This window comes from Cajanus cajan, chromosome 2 (genome assembly GCF_000230855.2).
Source record: "Cajanus cajan strain Asha chromosome 2, NIPB_CcT2T_4, whole genome shotgun sequence".
Classification (NCBI taxonomy): domain Eukaryota; kingdom Viridiplantae; phylum Streptophyta; class Magnoliopsida; order Fabales; family Fabaceae; genus Cajanus; species Cajanus cajan.
The window spans coordinates 73,570,028-73,587,747 of NC_138518.1; the positions used below are offsets into that span (position 1 = coordinate 73,570,028).

Sequence of the window (17,720 nt, forward strand, 5' to 3'; positions counted from 1 at the left end):
TTTTAAAACATTTTTTTTATAAAAAAATAGCAAAATGGCTTTTAATAAAAATTAGCTTATATAAACTCTATTATCTTCGCATCTTATAGGTCCGGTGGCTTCAAATTAGAAAAATATTTTATTTTATTTAAACTTTAAATTTTGTTATTTTGGAGGTAATGACAAGTGTTGAAGGTGTGAGGTGGTTGGAGGAGACTTCATTTTTAATTTTTGAAAATATGATTATTGTGGGTGCTAGTCAATTCTCACACTCCAATTTAGTCCAACTCGTGTTTTCACATTGCATTGCACCCCACTTTAGCACATGGCTTCACTCTAAACAAACACGTATTTATTAGTGGGAAAAAGACTATCAACTTTGACAAATTACTAAATTAATTTCAAATCATTGAACATGTATTAAGATATATATGGCATGAGATATATATTGATTTATCAATAACCTCTCGAAAAACTTATCACTGCTTTTTTAATATTTTACCAATTTCATAAACTTTTTAATTGTATCATGTCTTTTGTTATCTTCCAAGTGTGTCCAACCATTTGTTAAGAAAAATATATAGATCTTTTAAATAAATTTTAATATTTTACAAAAAAAATATTATATATAATAATATACAAAAATGTCAACTTAACATATACTCTAATATATAATTTTAGTATTGATTTTAAATAAAATATAATAATATATATTATATATAATCATTTTCTAATAATATACTAACATGTATTATATTTTTGTATAAATAAAATTAATTTTTAATGATAAATATTATATTATATTATAACATGTATTATATTTATGTATAAGTAAAAATAATTTTTAACGATAATATTATATTATTATAAAATGTATCACTTCATAACCATTTATCTTATAATGATATTTTAAAAGATTAGTCATTAATTATAACTAAAAAAAATAAATTGTCTTACAATAAATTCTAGACATAGTGTATTAAGATAATTGAAGTGTACCACTCTTCTTTAAAGAGTTATTTTAGAGCTATTGAATTGAAAGTAAAAATATTGGTAATGATAGTATATGTTTGTAGTTTCCTTGGACAACGAAAGCATTCCATTTAATGATTATTCTTATTTTTTAAAAGCAAATTAACTTTCTAGTTATTATTATTATTTTATACTATTTTTTTTTTACTTATTATTATTTCAAATGCAAAAAAGTTTAAAGATACAATAAAAAATTACATAATTTTTATTTAATAAATCATATACATTAATTATATTTCTTAAGTTTTATGTGAAAATTATGGAGGAAGTAGAATTCAAAATCTTAAATCAGTGAAGAGTACTTGAGAGGGTAGTTGTGTTTTGCACCAGCGACCATTGACTTTGCTCAACTTAGGGATTCAATCTCAATCAATACAAATTACAAAGTAGTCATCTGAAGTCTGAACAGATGTACAGAAAACAATCACCATATGGATTAATTAATTTGGTGTAGCTAATCAACAATTCATGATAACAATAATGTCATCAAAGATAGCGTTTGGGTTATTCCAAAAACCAAAACCCTAAAGTCTTATTTTTGTAACTTGCTAAATTGCCAGAATTCATCCATGTTCCACATGCTACATGCAAAGTCGTTGTTTACCCAATTGGCTCCTGCCATTTGACAATCAGCAATTGGGTATTGCACATCCTCAGCCACCCTTGCAGTTGGCGTTTTGAAAGTGTCCATCTCATAGGCATTGTTATTTTCATGATAACCATCATATGTGAAATTTCCAAAGTCATGAAATTGGTTGATGGTGTGTCCAAAATGCTGAGGCACGTTTGGAACATTTGCTGACTCAGAAAAGGAGATGCATGAACCATTGTTGTGATCAGAGTCTGAGTAAGTGGGACCAGCTTCATTCATGCAAAGTCCCTGCCAAGGAGTTTGTGATGGCATGGTCCCAACACTTGAATGAGAAACACCACCTTGAGGCAGAGGAATTGCCTGGTTTTGAATTGACATGGTTGAAGAAGAGGGTGATTCTTTTACTTTCTGAAGCAACCTTGGTATCCAGAAACGCCTAACAAGTTCTTGAAACTCTCTGCTGTCGCTGTTAATTTTCAAATGCCTTGCTTGTTTCTGAATCCGGGTTCTCCAATAGTTCTTGATTTCATTGTCTGTCCTCCCCGGCAAATGTTGTGCAATTTTTGACCACCTAAAGTTATTAAAGTAATGAAAAATCCATAGATGAAATGATAATATTTTTTGGAATAGACAAGCATGTTGATAGTAACGAAGATATGCATCTTTGCTTCTACCATCATTTAATGGTGACAGGTTTTAAAAAACAGTATGTAGCCACAATTTCAGTGTAACTCAAGAATCAAATGCACAAGATAAGCACCTGTTTCCCCACTTTGAGTGGAGTTCAAGTATTAAAAGCTGCTCTTCTGGGCTTAAATTTCCCCGTTTCACATCTGGTTTTAGATAATTTAGCCACCTTAATCTGCAACTTTTACCAGTTCTCTTTAATCCTAACACAGAAAAGTGAAAGGAAATTAATTAGAATAAGCATGAAAGTTGAACTATAACCTACAGGGTGGTCTTTTATTTATGCATGTAACCTATTTGTTGATGTCAAGTTACCTGAACGTTTTGCCAGCAAATTCCATCGCCCTTCCCCATGATTAGAAATGTATTGGGAGAGCAAATTATCCTCTTCAAGAGTCCAAGGCCCTCTCCTAAGTTCATTTTCATCTTCACTAGAACTGCTGACGCTCTTTGAAGTAGACATGGCTATTCTCACCCACTAAAACTATAAAAACTAAGCATATATATGCAGGACCTAAGTGGGGTCAAGGGAGAAACAAGAGTTACAAAGCAAATTGGCCTACGCAAGATGCATAGTATAATATACTGTTACTATACACTGTATGTCTGTATCCCATTTTGGGGGGTGAGTTCAGGTCAAAGTGAAATACTATAGACTTTAATACTTTTCCAAAAGATAGAGCCTACTCATCATGTTATAAATTCCATACGACAGCTTCCATTCACCTTCCATAGTCATTGCTACAGGAAACACTGAAAGGTGGATAGGTTCATTGCTTCGCATCTTACCTTTATTTCTTGACAAAACGGCAGTTTATAAATTTGCAGTCAGCAGTAGTCACGCTAGGCACAATACTATGAAATTTACATCACAAGATTTTGCCTAAGAGCTACACTCATTTGTTCTCAGTCAAAGAAAGAACAGATTGAAATGAATTGTATTCCTAAATAATCACAGATATTGTTAATTCCATACAGGCATCAATAGAAGTCTTCACAATTCTTTGGAATGATGGAAAATGAAAGTTATGTCATATTCTTTCGGTTATTTAATGATAGTGTAGGAAGGTGCTGCTGCAGTGATTTCAACATTTACCCTTGAATTGTTTTGGACTCTACCTTCTTACTATTCTTTGTCAGTGGTTTTATGTATTCTTAAGAATCAACAATCAATCAAAGTGGACGAAAGCTAAGCTGTTAATTTTGGTATTATTGTGTTACAAAATGATATGGTTATGAGTAACTTTTATCCAAAATATGTCTCTGGTTTTCCACAAATAAAAGAAGTGAAATAGAAACTTTTTTTCTCTTATGGATATAACTTTTTTGTGTCTCACTGAATTTATTTAACAACGATAAATTTCTACCCTATTTAGGGTGGTAAGAAAAGAGAAATAAAAACAAAGAAGAAAAGTAATAGATATAATAAGTGATGTGATGGAAAAAGAAAAAGATATATAAGAAGAAAATGAAGTAGAGAAAAAAGAAAAAAACAGAAAATTTATCTTTCCTAAGTCGAGAAGAAGTAGTAGATAATTTTATCCAGTCTCTATCCTCTCAGATTCTGCCCATCTGCTCAAACAAACACAGAACTGCCAAGAGGCCAACGTGATTAACATTCTCTGTCATCCAAAATTGGTTCTTTTGAAAATCGATATTCTCAATGTGAGGAACAGTTCAATGCAGCCCTTATCTCAGAAACATAACTGTCATGAGTAATGAGATTAAGGCAAAGAAAAATGGATGAAGTAAATGTTTATTATTGGTCATAAGTCACGACAGGGACAGAAACGTGCTTGACTGAACATAAGAAAATATATTATATATTAATAAACTTACTCAAAACGTGTGGTAATTGGTGTTGGCATAATAAGGGGCGGCATGGAAAGCCTGCTAGGAATCTTATAACAGGACCACTTTTTATTTTCATTAGTTGTCACTTGTCGCATGATGTCGGCCTTAGCCCCGGAATATCTTTCTAGATAAATCACAAATCTTACCGCCATTTTATCTAACACATTTCTTCTAATACATTTTTCATTCAAAATCACTTTAGTAGATTATAAAGAGAGGGACATTACAAGGGATTTTAAGCATAAAAAATTTACGATTTTCAACAAATACTAAAGAGTGTCGCTAAATTTCGCTTGGTCCAAAAATTCTTATTTGTGTTCTGGAAAACAAGACGAATAATACATTTGAAAATAGAAAAGTCTGCTACGATTTTTCACTGCTGCTATGTTTGACTTAACTCACATGCATTAACTTTCTGCATTTTCTGTTGTTGATTATTGAGTTGAAGACAACCACAGAATGCGGTATGAAAGGTGGGATCATTACATTTTCTCAATCAAGTGGCCAATTATAATTAAAAGCTGAGGGCTGATGAGAGCTTACACCAAAAACTTGGTCAAGAAAACTGTAGGATGAGAGTTGATGTTAAATTGTCTCGTTCCATTCAAATTCAATGGGATAAGTTTGTCAATGATGGTTTCATTTTATATTTGGAAAATAACCAAATCTTTTCAGCATGTATATGTGCTGAATTTCATCTTGATTTGTTTGATTGCATTAAATTAATCACTTACCACGTAAACGATTCCTCAAGAGTCATAGTTCAATATTCTAAGGATGTTTGGCCCAAAGTCTGACGATTTGAATTGGAGCCACTGTCATGTGTAAAGACACCAAACTGTTCCAAGAAATTGTTTAGAACAACTTATATACTTTACTTGATGAGATAAACACTTACGTAATTGTTTGGAAAAATTTGCTTATGATATGTTGTAAGTTATTTTTCAACTTATTTCAATAGTTTTTCATTGATAGCCTGTGAAAACAACTTGCAATTTGTATACAAATAGTTTAAATAAATTTATTCTTTCTTTGCTAACAACTAATACATGTGTTTATATGATAAGAATTTAATTAATTTGTTATGAATAATGTTAAAAAAATCATCTCATTTTGGAGCGGAGAGATAGAGATAAAAAATAAAGAGAGTTGCTACAGTACTCTCAAAGATCGAGGGATTTCAATACATTTTTCTGTGTAAACTCATAAAAGATTTAAAAAAAATAATTTAATTATAAAATGAATAATCCAAATTATATTTATAGAATAAAAAAATAAGATAAAATTATAGAGATTAAAATTATAAGATTTCAATAATATTATAAAATATTAAAAAAAGAAAAAATTAATAAATAATAGAAATAAAAAATTATTAAAATTACAATATAAAAATTCAAAAATTTAAGATAAAAAAACAAAAAATATACTTAAAAAATTATTAAAATTAAAATATAGAAATTCAAAAATTTTAAGTGAAAAAATAAAAATATACTTAAAAAATTATTAAAATTAAATTATTTAAATATATAATAATATGATTACAAATAAATTAGAATATATAAAATAAAAATAAAATGACTAAATAATTTAAAAATTGAAAGAATGAAATATCATAAATATTATTTAAATAAATTATTAAAAATATAAAATATAAAAAACTGTACCGGTACTCTCTCAAATAAGATAGATATCATAGAATTTCTCAAAAATAAACACTCGATAAGCGGCTAAAAGCAATATAAAACAATAGTGCTTAAGTTGGATTATTTAAGAAATTTAGGTGTTAACTATATGCTACACTTGATTTTGAATTTTAAAATTAAATTTATAACACTCAATTGAAGCATGTGGGCAGGGTTGAAAGGGCAACAAGTAAGGAAGCAAATAATAATACATGGCATTTTCATTTGATGAATCTTTTTAACAATGTTAACGTTTTGTTTTCGATTAGATTTGTAATAGTTATGGATGTAGAAGAGACAATAGACAAGACAAGTTGAGTAACAAAGTTGTACAAGTAGTCGTTCGCTAGAAATCCAAGCCAATGAATGGGGTGGAGAAGAAGAATGACACTTCACAAGACCACCGCCACATGAATCACAACACCAACTATTTTCTCTCCTATTTCTTATCTTAGATCCAATTATTTCATAAAACTAAATGTAATCAACTCTACATAAATATTAATCTATACTCTACTTTTTTTACAATAATTTTATATTCATTTATTTTTATAACCATATTTAAATCACTTTTTCTTTCATTATTTTTATTTATTTTTTATTTTTTATTTCAAAGATGTTCATTTTTTAAATCTCTTTTATTAAATAATTACTCGTTATTTTTTTATTTTAAATAAAAAGACACGTAACTCTTTTTCTCTTAATTAAATACAAGGCTTAACTCATTTTGTTGAGTGTGAATTATTATAAACTTTTTAGTATTAAGGTAGATCCTCATTAATTAAAATACTAATTAAAATAATTAATAATAAAAATATTAATCAAAATAATAGATAAAAATAATCAACAATAAGTAATGACAATGACAATAGTAATAATAATAACAATAATTATTTAAAATGTTTTTCTTTTAAATATTATTCGATTATTTATAGTAAAACTCATTTACTTGATTTTAAAGATTATTTTATAAAACTAATATATTTATTTATATAGATATTTTAATAATATTTTTAGAACAATGTTCATCTCTTTCAAAATAATGTTTTTTAAAATAATTGTATCTATTGAATGAAGAAGTAGATAAATAGTGAAGTAAAAATGAAATATCAATTCATTATTCGAATTGGTATGATATTGATAAAAATATCTATCAATTTTATTGAAAATTAATCTCTTTCAAAATTTTAGATTATATTAAGATTATTTTTAAAAAAATATATATATTTTTTATTAAATTCAAAACTCAAAATTTAGGAATTTTGAAGATTCGCGATCAACCCCAATTGATGGAGAAGATAGGAGGAGTGAATGAATGTTCTTCTCCTTAGCTCTCCTTATGCACGGATCTTCTTCAAGGAAATAGAAACCAACGTGATGAACACTAGATGGAGGAGATTCTCGGATAGGAAGAAGGCTTAAGCCTTGGATGGAAGCATCCAAGCTTAAGGTGCAAGGGAAAGCTCACTTCAAAGAGGAGGAAATCCTAGAAGGGTTCCTAATGTGAAGCTTTCTCTCATGGTGACTCTTGAACGAAATTTGGCTGAATAAGCTCTCAAATTTCATTATTCTCAAAAGTGAATACAAAGAGTGGAAGAATCACTTAAGTAGGGTTCCAAGTGTGCAACTTTGGGCGCCTAAATCCAAGGCTACATGTGGCGCCCAAAATTTGAATTCAAATTTTGGCTCCCATGTGCTAGTCCGAAAATTTAGGTGCCTAGATGCATTTAGGTTTGATTTGAGAGTTATTTAGGGTTAATTTGAGTGGCACATGTTCAGCCACCCATGGTGCTAAACATGTGACTCAAATGTAACTTAAATGACTTCCAAATTAAACCTAGTTTAACCTAATTTACCTATTTAAGTAATTCTTGTATATTCCTAATCTAATGACCTAAATACAATGGTCAAACAAATACAATGGAAAGGAAAAATTACAAGAATGAAAATGAGCCCAATATTGGGTACCAAAAGCCCAAAGGCCCATGAAGCCCAAAACTAGGCCCAACAAGCCTAAAACCTAAAATGCTACTCTATGTGGTCCAAAATACAAGACCAAAATATATGATACCTATACTAACATGATGTATACAAAACACATGAAAATAGCTATAACAAAATATGGCCCATGAAAAGTTCAACTTGGGCCTTCCCAGGCCCATCGGACCCATTGGGCCTTGACTGGCCCACACCTTCATGTCTAACCAACTCCTCTTGGCTCCTTCAATATGTCACCTCTTGCCTTCCTAGGCATGATTCCATCACCAATCATACCAGCACTGGTTAGTAATCCAGAAGCCTTATAATACTCGTTCCAGATCAATTTTTGATTTTTCTCAAGTGTAATTTAAAATGATTTTAGAATTAAGTGTGCTTGTAGATGCGTGTTGGTTCGGTACTTCGGTTACATACAGGCCTTGGTTTTACCCTCAGTTGTTTTTTTTTTCTTCTTATGGATTTAAATTGGATCTTTAAAGGATACTGAAAGATGTGGATTGGCCCAATAAAAAGTTGGGATGGATCAAATGTATATTACATGTCACAAGGGCACTTATAAATTTCTCCTTGAAAATATTTCCTTGTGTTCAGCTCCCCCAATGATTTGAAGGATGCATTTAGACATGAATACCTAAATCAGTGGGCGCTATATCAAATGATATTTGGTCCAAAAGTTCCTAGATTCATGTCCTTTCTTTTATCATTTTCGATTTTATTCAAGTAAAGCGTGCATGATTCTATAACAACTTTTTATCATAAAGTTATTTCCTAGCATTAAAGAAAAACAACAACAAATGAACTGTTCCTCTTGTGTACATGGATAGGCTTTAGAAGTCACGTTTGTACCTAAGACTCTTCGATAATTTGTTTTAATTAACTTATAACTTATTTTTTTTAATCTATAACCTTATTTATTAAGACAAATTTAGGTAGACAATTTTTATATGTGATGAATTATGTACCATAACTTATAGTCTTTAGATTAATCTATGAATCACATTTTTACAATATATCTTCCACATTATTACCTTCTTGGTAACACTTTTTCGTTGACCATCATATATGGTTGAGCACCCCTTGTTTAGTGCAATAAATCACATTTAGTCTATGATCCACATTATTAATCTATGAATCACATTTAGTCTTCGTCCTCCACCTCCTCGTGCGACACTCCGATGGTTGTGATATGGCAGATTCTGATGGCGACAGAATCAGTGGAGAGGTTGAGTTCATCTGGAAAAAAAAAATATGATATGGGAGATTCACCATAATAGTGTGGGTGTCAAATTAATTTTAGGGTTAAAAATTCTGGAACACTATACACCACTTGAGAGAATGACACTCACTCTATTTATTATAATGTATCAAACGTAAAATATTTTTCTTTTGATGAATTTGAGGTATCTTGCCCGAAAAATAAGAACCAATTATTTGAGATGTTGAGATTTATATAAAGAATTATTTTTTTATGATAATTTTTTTCCATATATATATAATATAATGTAGATGTGACTATTGGATGTTAATGAAAATATATATAATTGGTAAAGGAATTTATTTTATTGGTTTAGTATGATTAAGAAAGAAAAAGGTATTTTTTTTTAACTATTTTCACAAATTAGTCTCTCCATTATTACTAGAGTTATATATTATTCGTACAACAGTTTTATATAAGCTTTTTTATTTTTTATGCTTAATGCTACTTTTTCTGTCTATCTTTATTTATCATAACACTTATTTTATCTAACACCTTTTTTTTCTTCTTCTCATCTCTATTGTAATTGTAAAATGAATTGTGGAAATTTGTTTGTACAAAAATATTTTTTCTTATTAGCATGCACAATTTCTTCTCCTAATAAAATATATTTATACAAGGGGTGATGAGATTTTTTTACCTGAAGGAGAAGATTGAGAAAGTACATAGGGTTCTCTCAATACCAAAGGCCAAAGGTCAATAGCAGTTATGCGTTAGGTAAATCCAACCTAACTATTAGCCATCCACAGGCCATCTTTGTATATGGTATCCTCATCCAAACGCCATCTTGTTTGCCTGTAGTACCTTATATTTACTAAGGATTAAATGCATGTGCATGGGCAATTTCATCGCACGTTTATAACATGCAAGATATAATACATACATATAGAATTCTCTCTTTTTTTATAAAATTGATTTTTACATTAAGTTTTTTTAATTTAATGGTTAAATCATTTTTAATGTAAAAACTGTTAAGTTATTTAAGGAAATCAACTAAAACTTATTATTGGAATAAATTTTGGTAGATTTATTTTATTCAATAACTTATATTTTATATTAAATTTAAATGATTCAACCATTAAATTAAAAATTCTTAATAAATAAATCAATCTAGAAAATTTTAAAAATTTTGAAAACTATATAATACTTCTTATATAAATTCAAATTATAACGTATAAAATATTTTTATGAGTATCGATCTCTCAATTTAAATTAATGAAATAAAGTATTAAATAATTTTAATTTTTTTTAAAACTTAATCTATACATTATAAACTTTTAATTTAATACTTAAATTATTAAAATTTAATATAAAATATTATTTATTAAATAGATCATAAGTCTAACAAATACTTAAAAACCTATTCTTAGTATACAATTTTAAATACTCTTAAAAGAAGTAAATTTGTCACTCAATATATATACACACACAATTAGGCAACTGTGGTAACCAAAAGTTCCCTTGTAATCTCGTAAGGTCTAACATTCAAAGTTGTCAAATTAGGCAGTGCCTGCTATATGGCTTTGAAAAGGGGTAGTAAGCCTTTAGAAATGTAAAGTTTGTCTTTGTATACGAATCCTCAATGCATACAAATGTTCCAACCATGTCCACTTTTGTAAGGGCTACAACCACAGTTGGGTACATAGGGCAACCACTATTTCTATTTGCCCATATGCTTTCTTAGACATTGGAGACCTACGAATATATCCCTTAATGATAATTGAATGAAGTGCCATACGCCAAAGTTACACTCCACGTGTCAGAATAAGGCCTGTTCTATTCTAAAGTTTGGTTCATTCACTTCTCAAATGTCAGTCCAAATCAGAAGGCAAGTCACCAAACAAAAGAAAAATGAAGTGCGCCATTTAAACAGTGGTAATTGAAAGGTTTGAATAGCTAGCTTAATAAAACTTGCTTGTCAAGAAATCATGCCGAGCCTTTTCCCACTACGTGCATGCTCAATTTTAAAATTACGCTAACACAACAACTTTTAAAGGGCACAGGGAGTGAGGTTCTCAGAATCAAACATAAAGCACCACGATGATATCAGACAAACATGTTAGAAAATCCACTTTGAGCAAAAGGCTTGGTTGCAAACATGTATCATTAGACTATGTTCTAAATTCTATGGCTACAATTACCATATACTTATATATTACTGTCGTAATGATGCAGGCAGGTACAAAGTAATTCAACAGGTAAAAATTATCAGAATGGGAAAAAAATTAGTATAGCAATCAATTTATAAATTAGGGTTGAGAGAAAAGTAGTTTATATATAACGTTGTATGATTCAGATAGCTGACCTCGCTTAATGAGAAAAGGCTTTTGTTGTTGTTGGTTGAGAAAAATGTTATAGTGAAAAGTGAAAACTAATAAATAAGCCCTTACTAATTCCCCAAATGTTCATTGAAATACTTACAGAAATAAGAGAATAAATCTTGCAGCACTAGCTAAAAGCTAGAAGATTAAGTTCCACTCTAGAATACAAACTAAAAGAGTCACAATGTTCATATATCGGAAGTTTGAACCTAAACTATGTGCTTCTCCTGCAAACAACTACCTTTTTTCCCACTACAGTTAAAGCTTTGATAAAAGATCTCAAAGATAGGGATCCCAATCATGGTTTTTTCTTTTTTGTCATTAAATTAAAAGTTCCAAAAAATAGATCGTGCGTTCACCCATATTACAGTGCTTGTCTCACAAAGCATGGGCCCATATTGTAATTGGACATTTCTCGTGTACATGGGGCCAACCAAGGGAACACAACTACAGAACCTTGAGCTGCCACGTGGGTTAGTTACACTGTTCCTATTGGTTAATGTAGCTGCAATCCTACATTATAAATAGTAGTTTCAGCCACACTATTCAGATACCAGTTAAAGCCTCTCAAAAAACTCTCTTCTTAAAAATCACATGGCTGAATTCAATGCAGATTTCCAAAGCTTTAGAACCTCGTTTCCTTTCTTAGATGTTGATAACATGGAAATGCACAACTTGATGCCATTTGACAGCTTCTTGGGCTCCCCAGAACCTGAATTTCCAGGAAACTTGCATGACAATTTTCCAGGTCTTGTGCAATGTGCCAACAATCACAATGCAGTTCCAGTTTTAGTTCCTATTAGTTCAATTAAAAATGAAATACATCAAGGTAGAAAGAGGAAAGGAACTGATATGTGTGAACCAAGTTCTGCAAATTCAACTTCTGTTGTTACTGAGAGTGGAAGCAAGACAAGAAATGTAAATTTTCTTCTACTACTTCAATTTTTTTATTTTTAACTATCTTATTGGTGCGAAGTAACCCTTCGACTTTATTGATGACTATCTTTCATGAGAGAATCACACTAATCACTTTTAGTGGAATTTCCCACCATATTTTTTGTATCTATAAATCTCGAACTCAAGTTCTGGTCCACTAGTTACTTTTATCATATTCTTCAGGCCTAATTTTTGACTTGTATTCAAGATAGAGATTCATGCTTTATTTGTTCTGGTGCATGTTTACAGGGTTCTAGAAGAGGCAAGAGAGTTAAAAGGAATGCAATAGAAGACAAGAAACCAAATGAAGTAGTTCATGTTAGAGCCAAACGAGGTCAAGCCACTGATAGTCACAGTTTAGCAGAAAGGGTATACTATATTTTCTAAATCTCCTTCACATTAAGAAAGCAATTTTCAAAACCCAAGAACAAAAAAAGTAAATCGTCAGCTATAAAATAGGCGCAATGAATTTAGAAAACTTTTGTGCTGGTTAAGATGAATGTGGACTTGAACATATTTTTCATTTAATGTTATTCAGGTTAGAAGAGGAAAAATCAATGAAAAACTTAGGTGCTTGCAGAACATTGTCCCAGGATGTTACAAGGTAAAGATTTGCTTTTTTATTCATTTATTCATACCAAGTTAGTATGTGTCTAACTTTAAAAAATAATCTCCGACTTTTTTTCCTTCACATTAATGGTGACTTGCAGACCATGGGTATGGCAATAATGTTGGACGAGATAATAAACTATGTCCAGTCCTTGCAGCATCAAGTGGAGGTAAGTGATAAAACAAAAAGTAGCATTCAGTTATTGGTGGCAAAGCAAAATATAGTTAAAACAAAACCTTAATGTTTGATTTTACTTGCAGTTCCTCTCTATGAAGCTTACTACAGCAAGTACCTATTATGACTTCAATTCAGAATCAGATGCTTTAGAAACAATGCAGGTAGTAACTATTCCCAAACATTTCTCGGCCTTATGTTAAAAAAATGTGCTCGTTTTAGTGTTGTTCATTTTGTGTTGTGTGGTGATTAATATTCTCCTTTCATAGCATATACATGTGCAAACAATTGGGACTTGTGATGGATAACATTTATATATATATATATATATATATATATATATATATATATATATATTTATATAAAATAATACTGGTGAATATAGGTTAGACATGGTGATGAATGAATAGTTTATTATGAAAAGTGGTATAATTATTTATATTTATTTATTGTGGCAGAGAGCAAGGGCATCCGAGGCGAAGTGTTTTAACGAGAATGCGTTGCAACAACCGTGGCCCCTGTGACTTAGGTTTTGGATATGTTTGATTTAACTCATCATCAAGAACCAAGCTTGCTCCATTGCCCTTATTACTTTCTTTTTACAATTTTAGTATAAGCACAACTAGACATTGTCGTTTGTACAATCCCATCCAACACTTGAAGAAATCAAAGTCATTAATTAAAGCCTACATTTCATTTATTTTACTGGTGTCACTGCATGTTGACTATTTTTTTTTTTTTTAAAGTTTGATAAAGAAAAACAAGATAAAGTGATATTTAATTATATATGTACAATTTGAATATATTATTTACCATGTTATTATAGGAGAAGAAAATAATATAAATTAAAAGAGTGAGTTTTCTTACATCGTAAGTGGTAAACTTAAAACTATAATCATAGCATCAATAACAGAATTCATAAGAAAAAAGAAAAACAATATAAAAGGTTAGTGTGGTAAATGGCAATGACCTAAATAAAGTTAGAGTTTTAGGACGAGCAAGTATCAGGTATGAAAGATTTTGTTTAACCTTTTTGCAACAGGCAATAATAAGTGCTAACAAAATTCCAACCAAAAAAGCTAAATATGTCATTCAGTGAATTTTACAATAAGATCTTTCATTGACTATTTTCTAAATACATAATCACTAAATTTTAAACTCCAAAATGTCATTCTAAGGGCTCAGCCATTTTCCGAATATAACAAGGACATTTTTCTTCAGAATAAAATTGTTCATTATTTTCACTCGCTCTTAACTATATACAAGCCTTTTAAAAATAAAAAACAATATTATATTTTATTTTCTCATCTCCTTATTATAAAATATAATCTTGAATACATTTTTTATACTTTTTTTTATTTTATAAAATATCTTATAGTTTCTAAAATGTATTAAATTATTTTTTCTTTATTTACTATTTTTAAAGATTGTGAGAACATGTGTTTTTCTCTATCATTTCTTAAAATTTCTTCAATTAAAATTTATTTTTTTTACTGATATTGATGTATTAGCTTTAATTTAAAGTAATATTTTTACCTTTTATGAAAATCTAATAATAAATAAGAAAGATAAAATTAATGAATTATGAATTTATTTTATAAATTTAACAAAATTAACTAACATAATTATTTATATTTATCCGTATGATTCAGTTAGAAATATCTTATAATAAAAATGAAAAAAGGAATAATAACTTTATAAAAAAAAAATAGTTGATCTTTCTGGATATTGCATTAAGACTCCCTCATAATTGAAGGTGTTAATCATTAATGAAAAAAAAATATAAATTAAAGGTGATACTCTTCTTCAACAGTATGAAATAATAGTGTGGAAGATGTTTGTGCAAGGCATTTTGATGCTAAAATTATTTAAAATTAATTTCAATAGAGTAATGATAGAGGAAATATATTGTTCTTTTCAAGAGGCATTGAATTTGAGATTATATAATGATATCCGTGTAATGTCGGTTGAATTATTTGTTTGTAAGTAGATTATGTCTCTCAATTATATAAAATTGATTTATAAAATGAAAATTATTTTTTTTATAAAATCAATTTGCGTCAATTTTTTTCCAACTTCTCTTTCGTCCCTCTATCTCTAGCTTTTTTTTTTTTTGACCGAAGAGGCATGATGAACAAAAGGATCTAAATTGATGTAATGCTAGTTGTCTTTCACTGTGACTCCAACCACTTGAAGCGAATCTCTTGTGTACAAATAGCATTTAATTAAAATATTTTAAAAATTAACTTGAGTTGTGATATTTTAGAAGAACATGCATCAACAACAACATAAAAACCTAAATTGAATTTTAAAATTTAAAGAAGTAGTTCTAGCGGTCGTTATCCTCAAATTTCCTTAAACACGTCTTTCATTTAGTTCGTCAAAACAATAAAACTTCCTTAAACCCTAGCCAACTTATCATGTTGAGTTGATGGATTCCACAGTCATCTACAAATGATTGAATCTTCTTACGTATGACAACATTAATTAAATTTCAAGTGAATAAAAGCTTTCTTAAGCATGGCAACATTAATTAAATTTTCGTATCATAAAAAAGAGGTATGGGGATGAATCTGGTTCGATTCGATTTAAAATACGAAAATATAAAAACCAAAATGTAAATTTCTATATTAACAATTATTAATTTTTCAACTTTTTTATTATTATTTACATTTCGTCAGTGGGGAATTTGAACATTGAGTTGAATTTGAATATACATTTGGCTTGTATATAGCCTTTCCTTCTCTATCTCTTTTCTTGTTGAGATTGAAAAATCTTACATAAACCCCACATTATTATTCCAATGATCTTGCTAGAAATCTTGGCAAAAATTTCACATACAAATCTATTCACGTGATTGCGTTTGTTCCACCAAGTTCCACACATGGAGCCTGACTCATTGGTTGCCGTCATGGATCAACTAAGAGGTCCATATCTTGTAGGCCATACCCCCAACAATAATGATCTCAAGTTAGTTTTAAGAACCCCCTTTGATAAGAATAAGAAATTTATTAACAACCAACGTATACTTTTTTCTTTTATATATCTCCCTTTCTTTTCTATTACCTTATTTATCATATTTTATTCTTTTCTCTTTCTCTTTTTCTTTTCTGTATATATCTCTCATTCTTTTTCTTTTGTTTATACTGTTAGAATTCAAGTGCGAAGCGAAGTCCCACATTAGTTAGAGTTGGACATGTCGAGTAATATATAAGTGAGAAAGACCCACCTACCTAATGCCTTAAGGTTTTAGGATATGTTGTGGTGTCAAGCTCACTTGTATGACTTACTCACTACCCATTGTGTGAAATGTTCCCCCGATGTTAAAAGACTCCCCAACATTTGGTATCCAGAGCGCAGGTTCGAAGGGTCGACTGCCATAGAAATTTATGGCTACTTCACTCACTTCGATCCCCACCAATCTTCCAATTCTCACGACGAAGAATTATGATAATTGGAAAATTCAAATAAGAGTGATCTTGAGGTTTCAAGGGGTATGGAACCTTGTTGAAGAAGGTTGCAAGTTGGCTGGTGCAGGTGGAACAGAAGTTCAAAAGGCTGCAGATAAGGAGATCGAAAGGAAAGATTGCAAGGCCCTGTACATCTTGCATCAAAGCGTCGATGCAGCAAATTTTGAAAAAATCTCGAAAGCAGAGACATCCAAGGAGGCCTGGGAGATTCTTGAAAGGGTTCACGGTGGTGCAACGAAGACCAAGAAGGTGAGGCTTCAAACGCTGCGACGTCAATACGAGCTTCTATCAATGGAAAGCAATGAGACAGTGGTTGACTACATCACTCGTGTTCAAACGATGGTGAACACGATGAAGGGCCTTGGAGAAAAGATGGCTGAGCTACAGGTGATTGAGAAGGTGCTACGCACACTACCCATGAAGTTTGATCACATAGTAGTGGAAATAGAAGAGTCAAAGAACCTTGAAGACATGAGTCTTGATGAGCTTCAAGGCTCTTTGGAGTCACACGAACTAAGGTTGATCGAAAGGGGAGAGGAGCGAAAGAATGAGCAAGCTCTCCAGGCACAGACTAACATAAATCCGACGTTCAAGAAGAAAACCAAGAACAAAGGAAAATGAAGGCAAGAAGTGAATAGTGAGGACGCGAACGAGGTTCAAGACAACAAGCATAAAGCTGCACCTCAGAAAGGGAAAGGACGTAATCCTGACATAAAAAAGGTAAAGTGTTACAATTGTAATAAGATGGGTCATATTGCCAAATATTGCAGGCACTATAATCCAAGAAGAGACGAAGCCCAAATGGCTCATGAGGAGGACAACGACTTAGAACAAGTTCTGTTAATGGCAACCACTGTCCAAGCAGAAGGCCTAGAAGATAACAGCTGGTATCTTGACACGGGATGCTCAACACACATGAAGGGAAGGAAGGACTGGTTCGCAAGCCTCGACGAATCAATTAAAAGCAAGGTGAAGTTCGCAGATGCTCGCGTTCTAACAGCAAAAGGGGTTGGAAAGATCATGGTAAAGAAGAAGAATGGCGACCAAGTTCTCATTACAGATGTCTTATTCGTCCCTAGAATGAAGAGCAATCTGTTAAGCCTAGGCCAATTACTGGAGAAAGGATACAC

The 17,720-nt window shown here is 30.6% G+C and overlaps 2 protein-coding genes across 2 annotated transcripts; one reads left to right on the plus strand and one right to left on the minus strand.

Moving 5' to 3' along the window:
* Positions 1 to 1,347: 1,347 nt before the first annotated feature.
* LOC109803653 (uncharacterized) lies at positions 1,348 to 3,969 on the minus strand. Its single transcript, XM_020365326.3, has 3 exons — positions 2,606 to 3,969; positions 2,364 to 2,493; positions 1,348 to 2,174 (listed from the first exon to the last, which is right to left on the minus strand). Exons 1-3 carry the CDS (start codon positions 2,751 to 2,753, stop codon positions 1,544 to 1,546), a joined length of 909 nt encoding a protein of 302 aa, XP_020220915.1. The 5' UTR covers positions 2,754 to 3,969; the 3' UTR covers positions 1,348 to 1,543.
* Positions 3,970 to 11,701: 7,732 nt separating this feature from the next.
* BEE3 (BR enhanced expression 3) lies at positions 11,702 to 13,820 on the plus strand. Its single transcript, XM_020364637.3, has 6 exons — positions 11,702 to 12,318; positions 12,586 to 12,705; positions 12,875 to 12,940; positions 13,047 to 13,115; positions 13,207 to 13,284; positions 13,579 to 13,820. The coding sequence occupies exons 1-6, from the start codon at positions 11,995 to 11,997 to the stop codon at positions 13,642 to 13,644; spliced, it is 723 nt and encodes a 240-aa protein (XP_020220226.1). The 5' UTR covers positions 11,702 to 11,994; the 3' UTR covers positions 13,645 to 13,820.
* Positions 13,821 to 17,720: the final 3,900 nt, after the last annotated feature.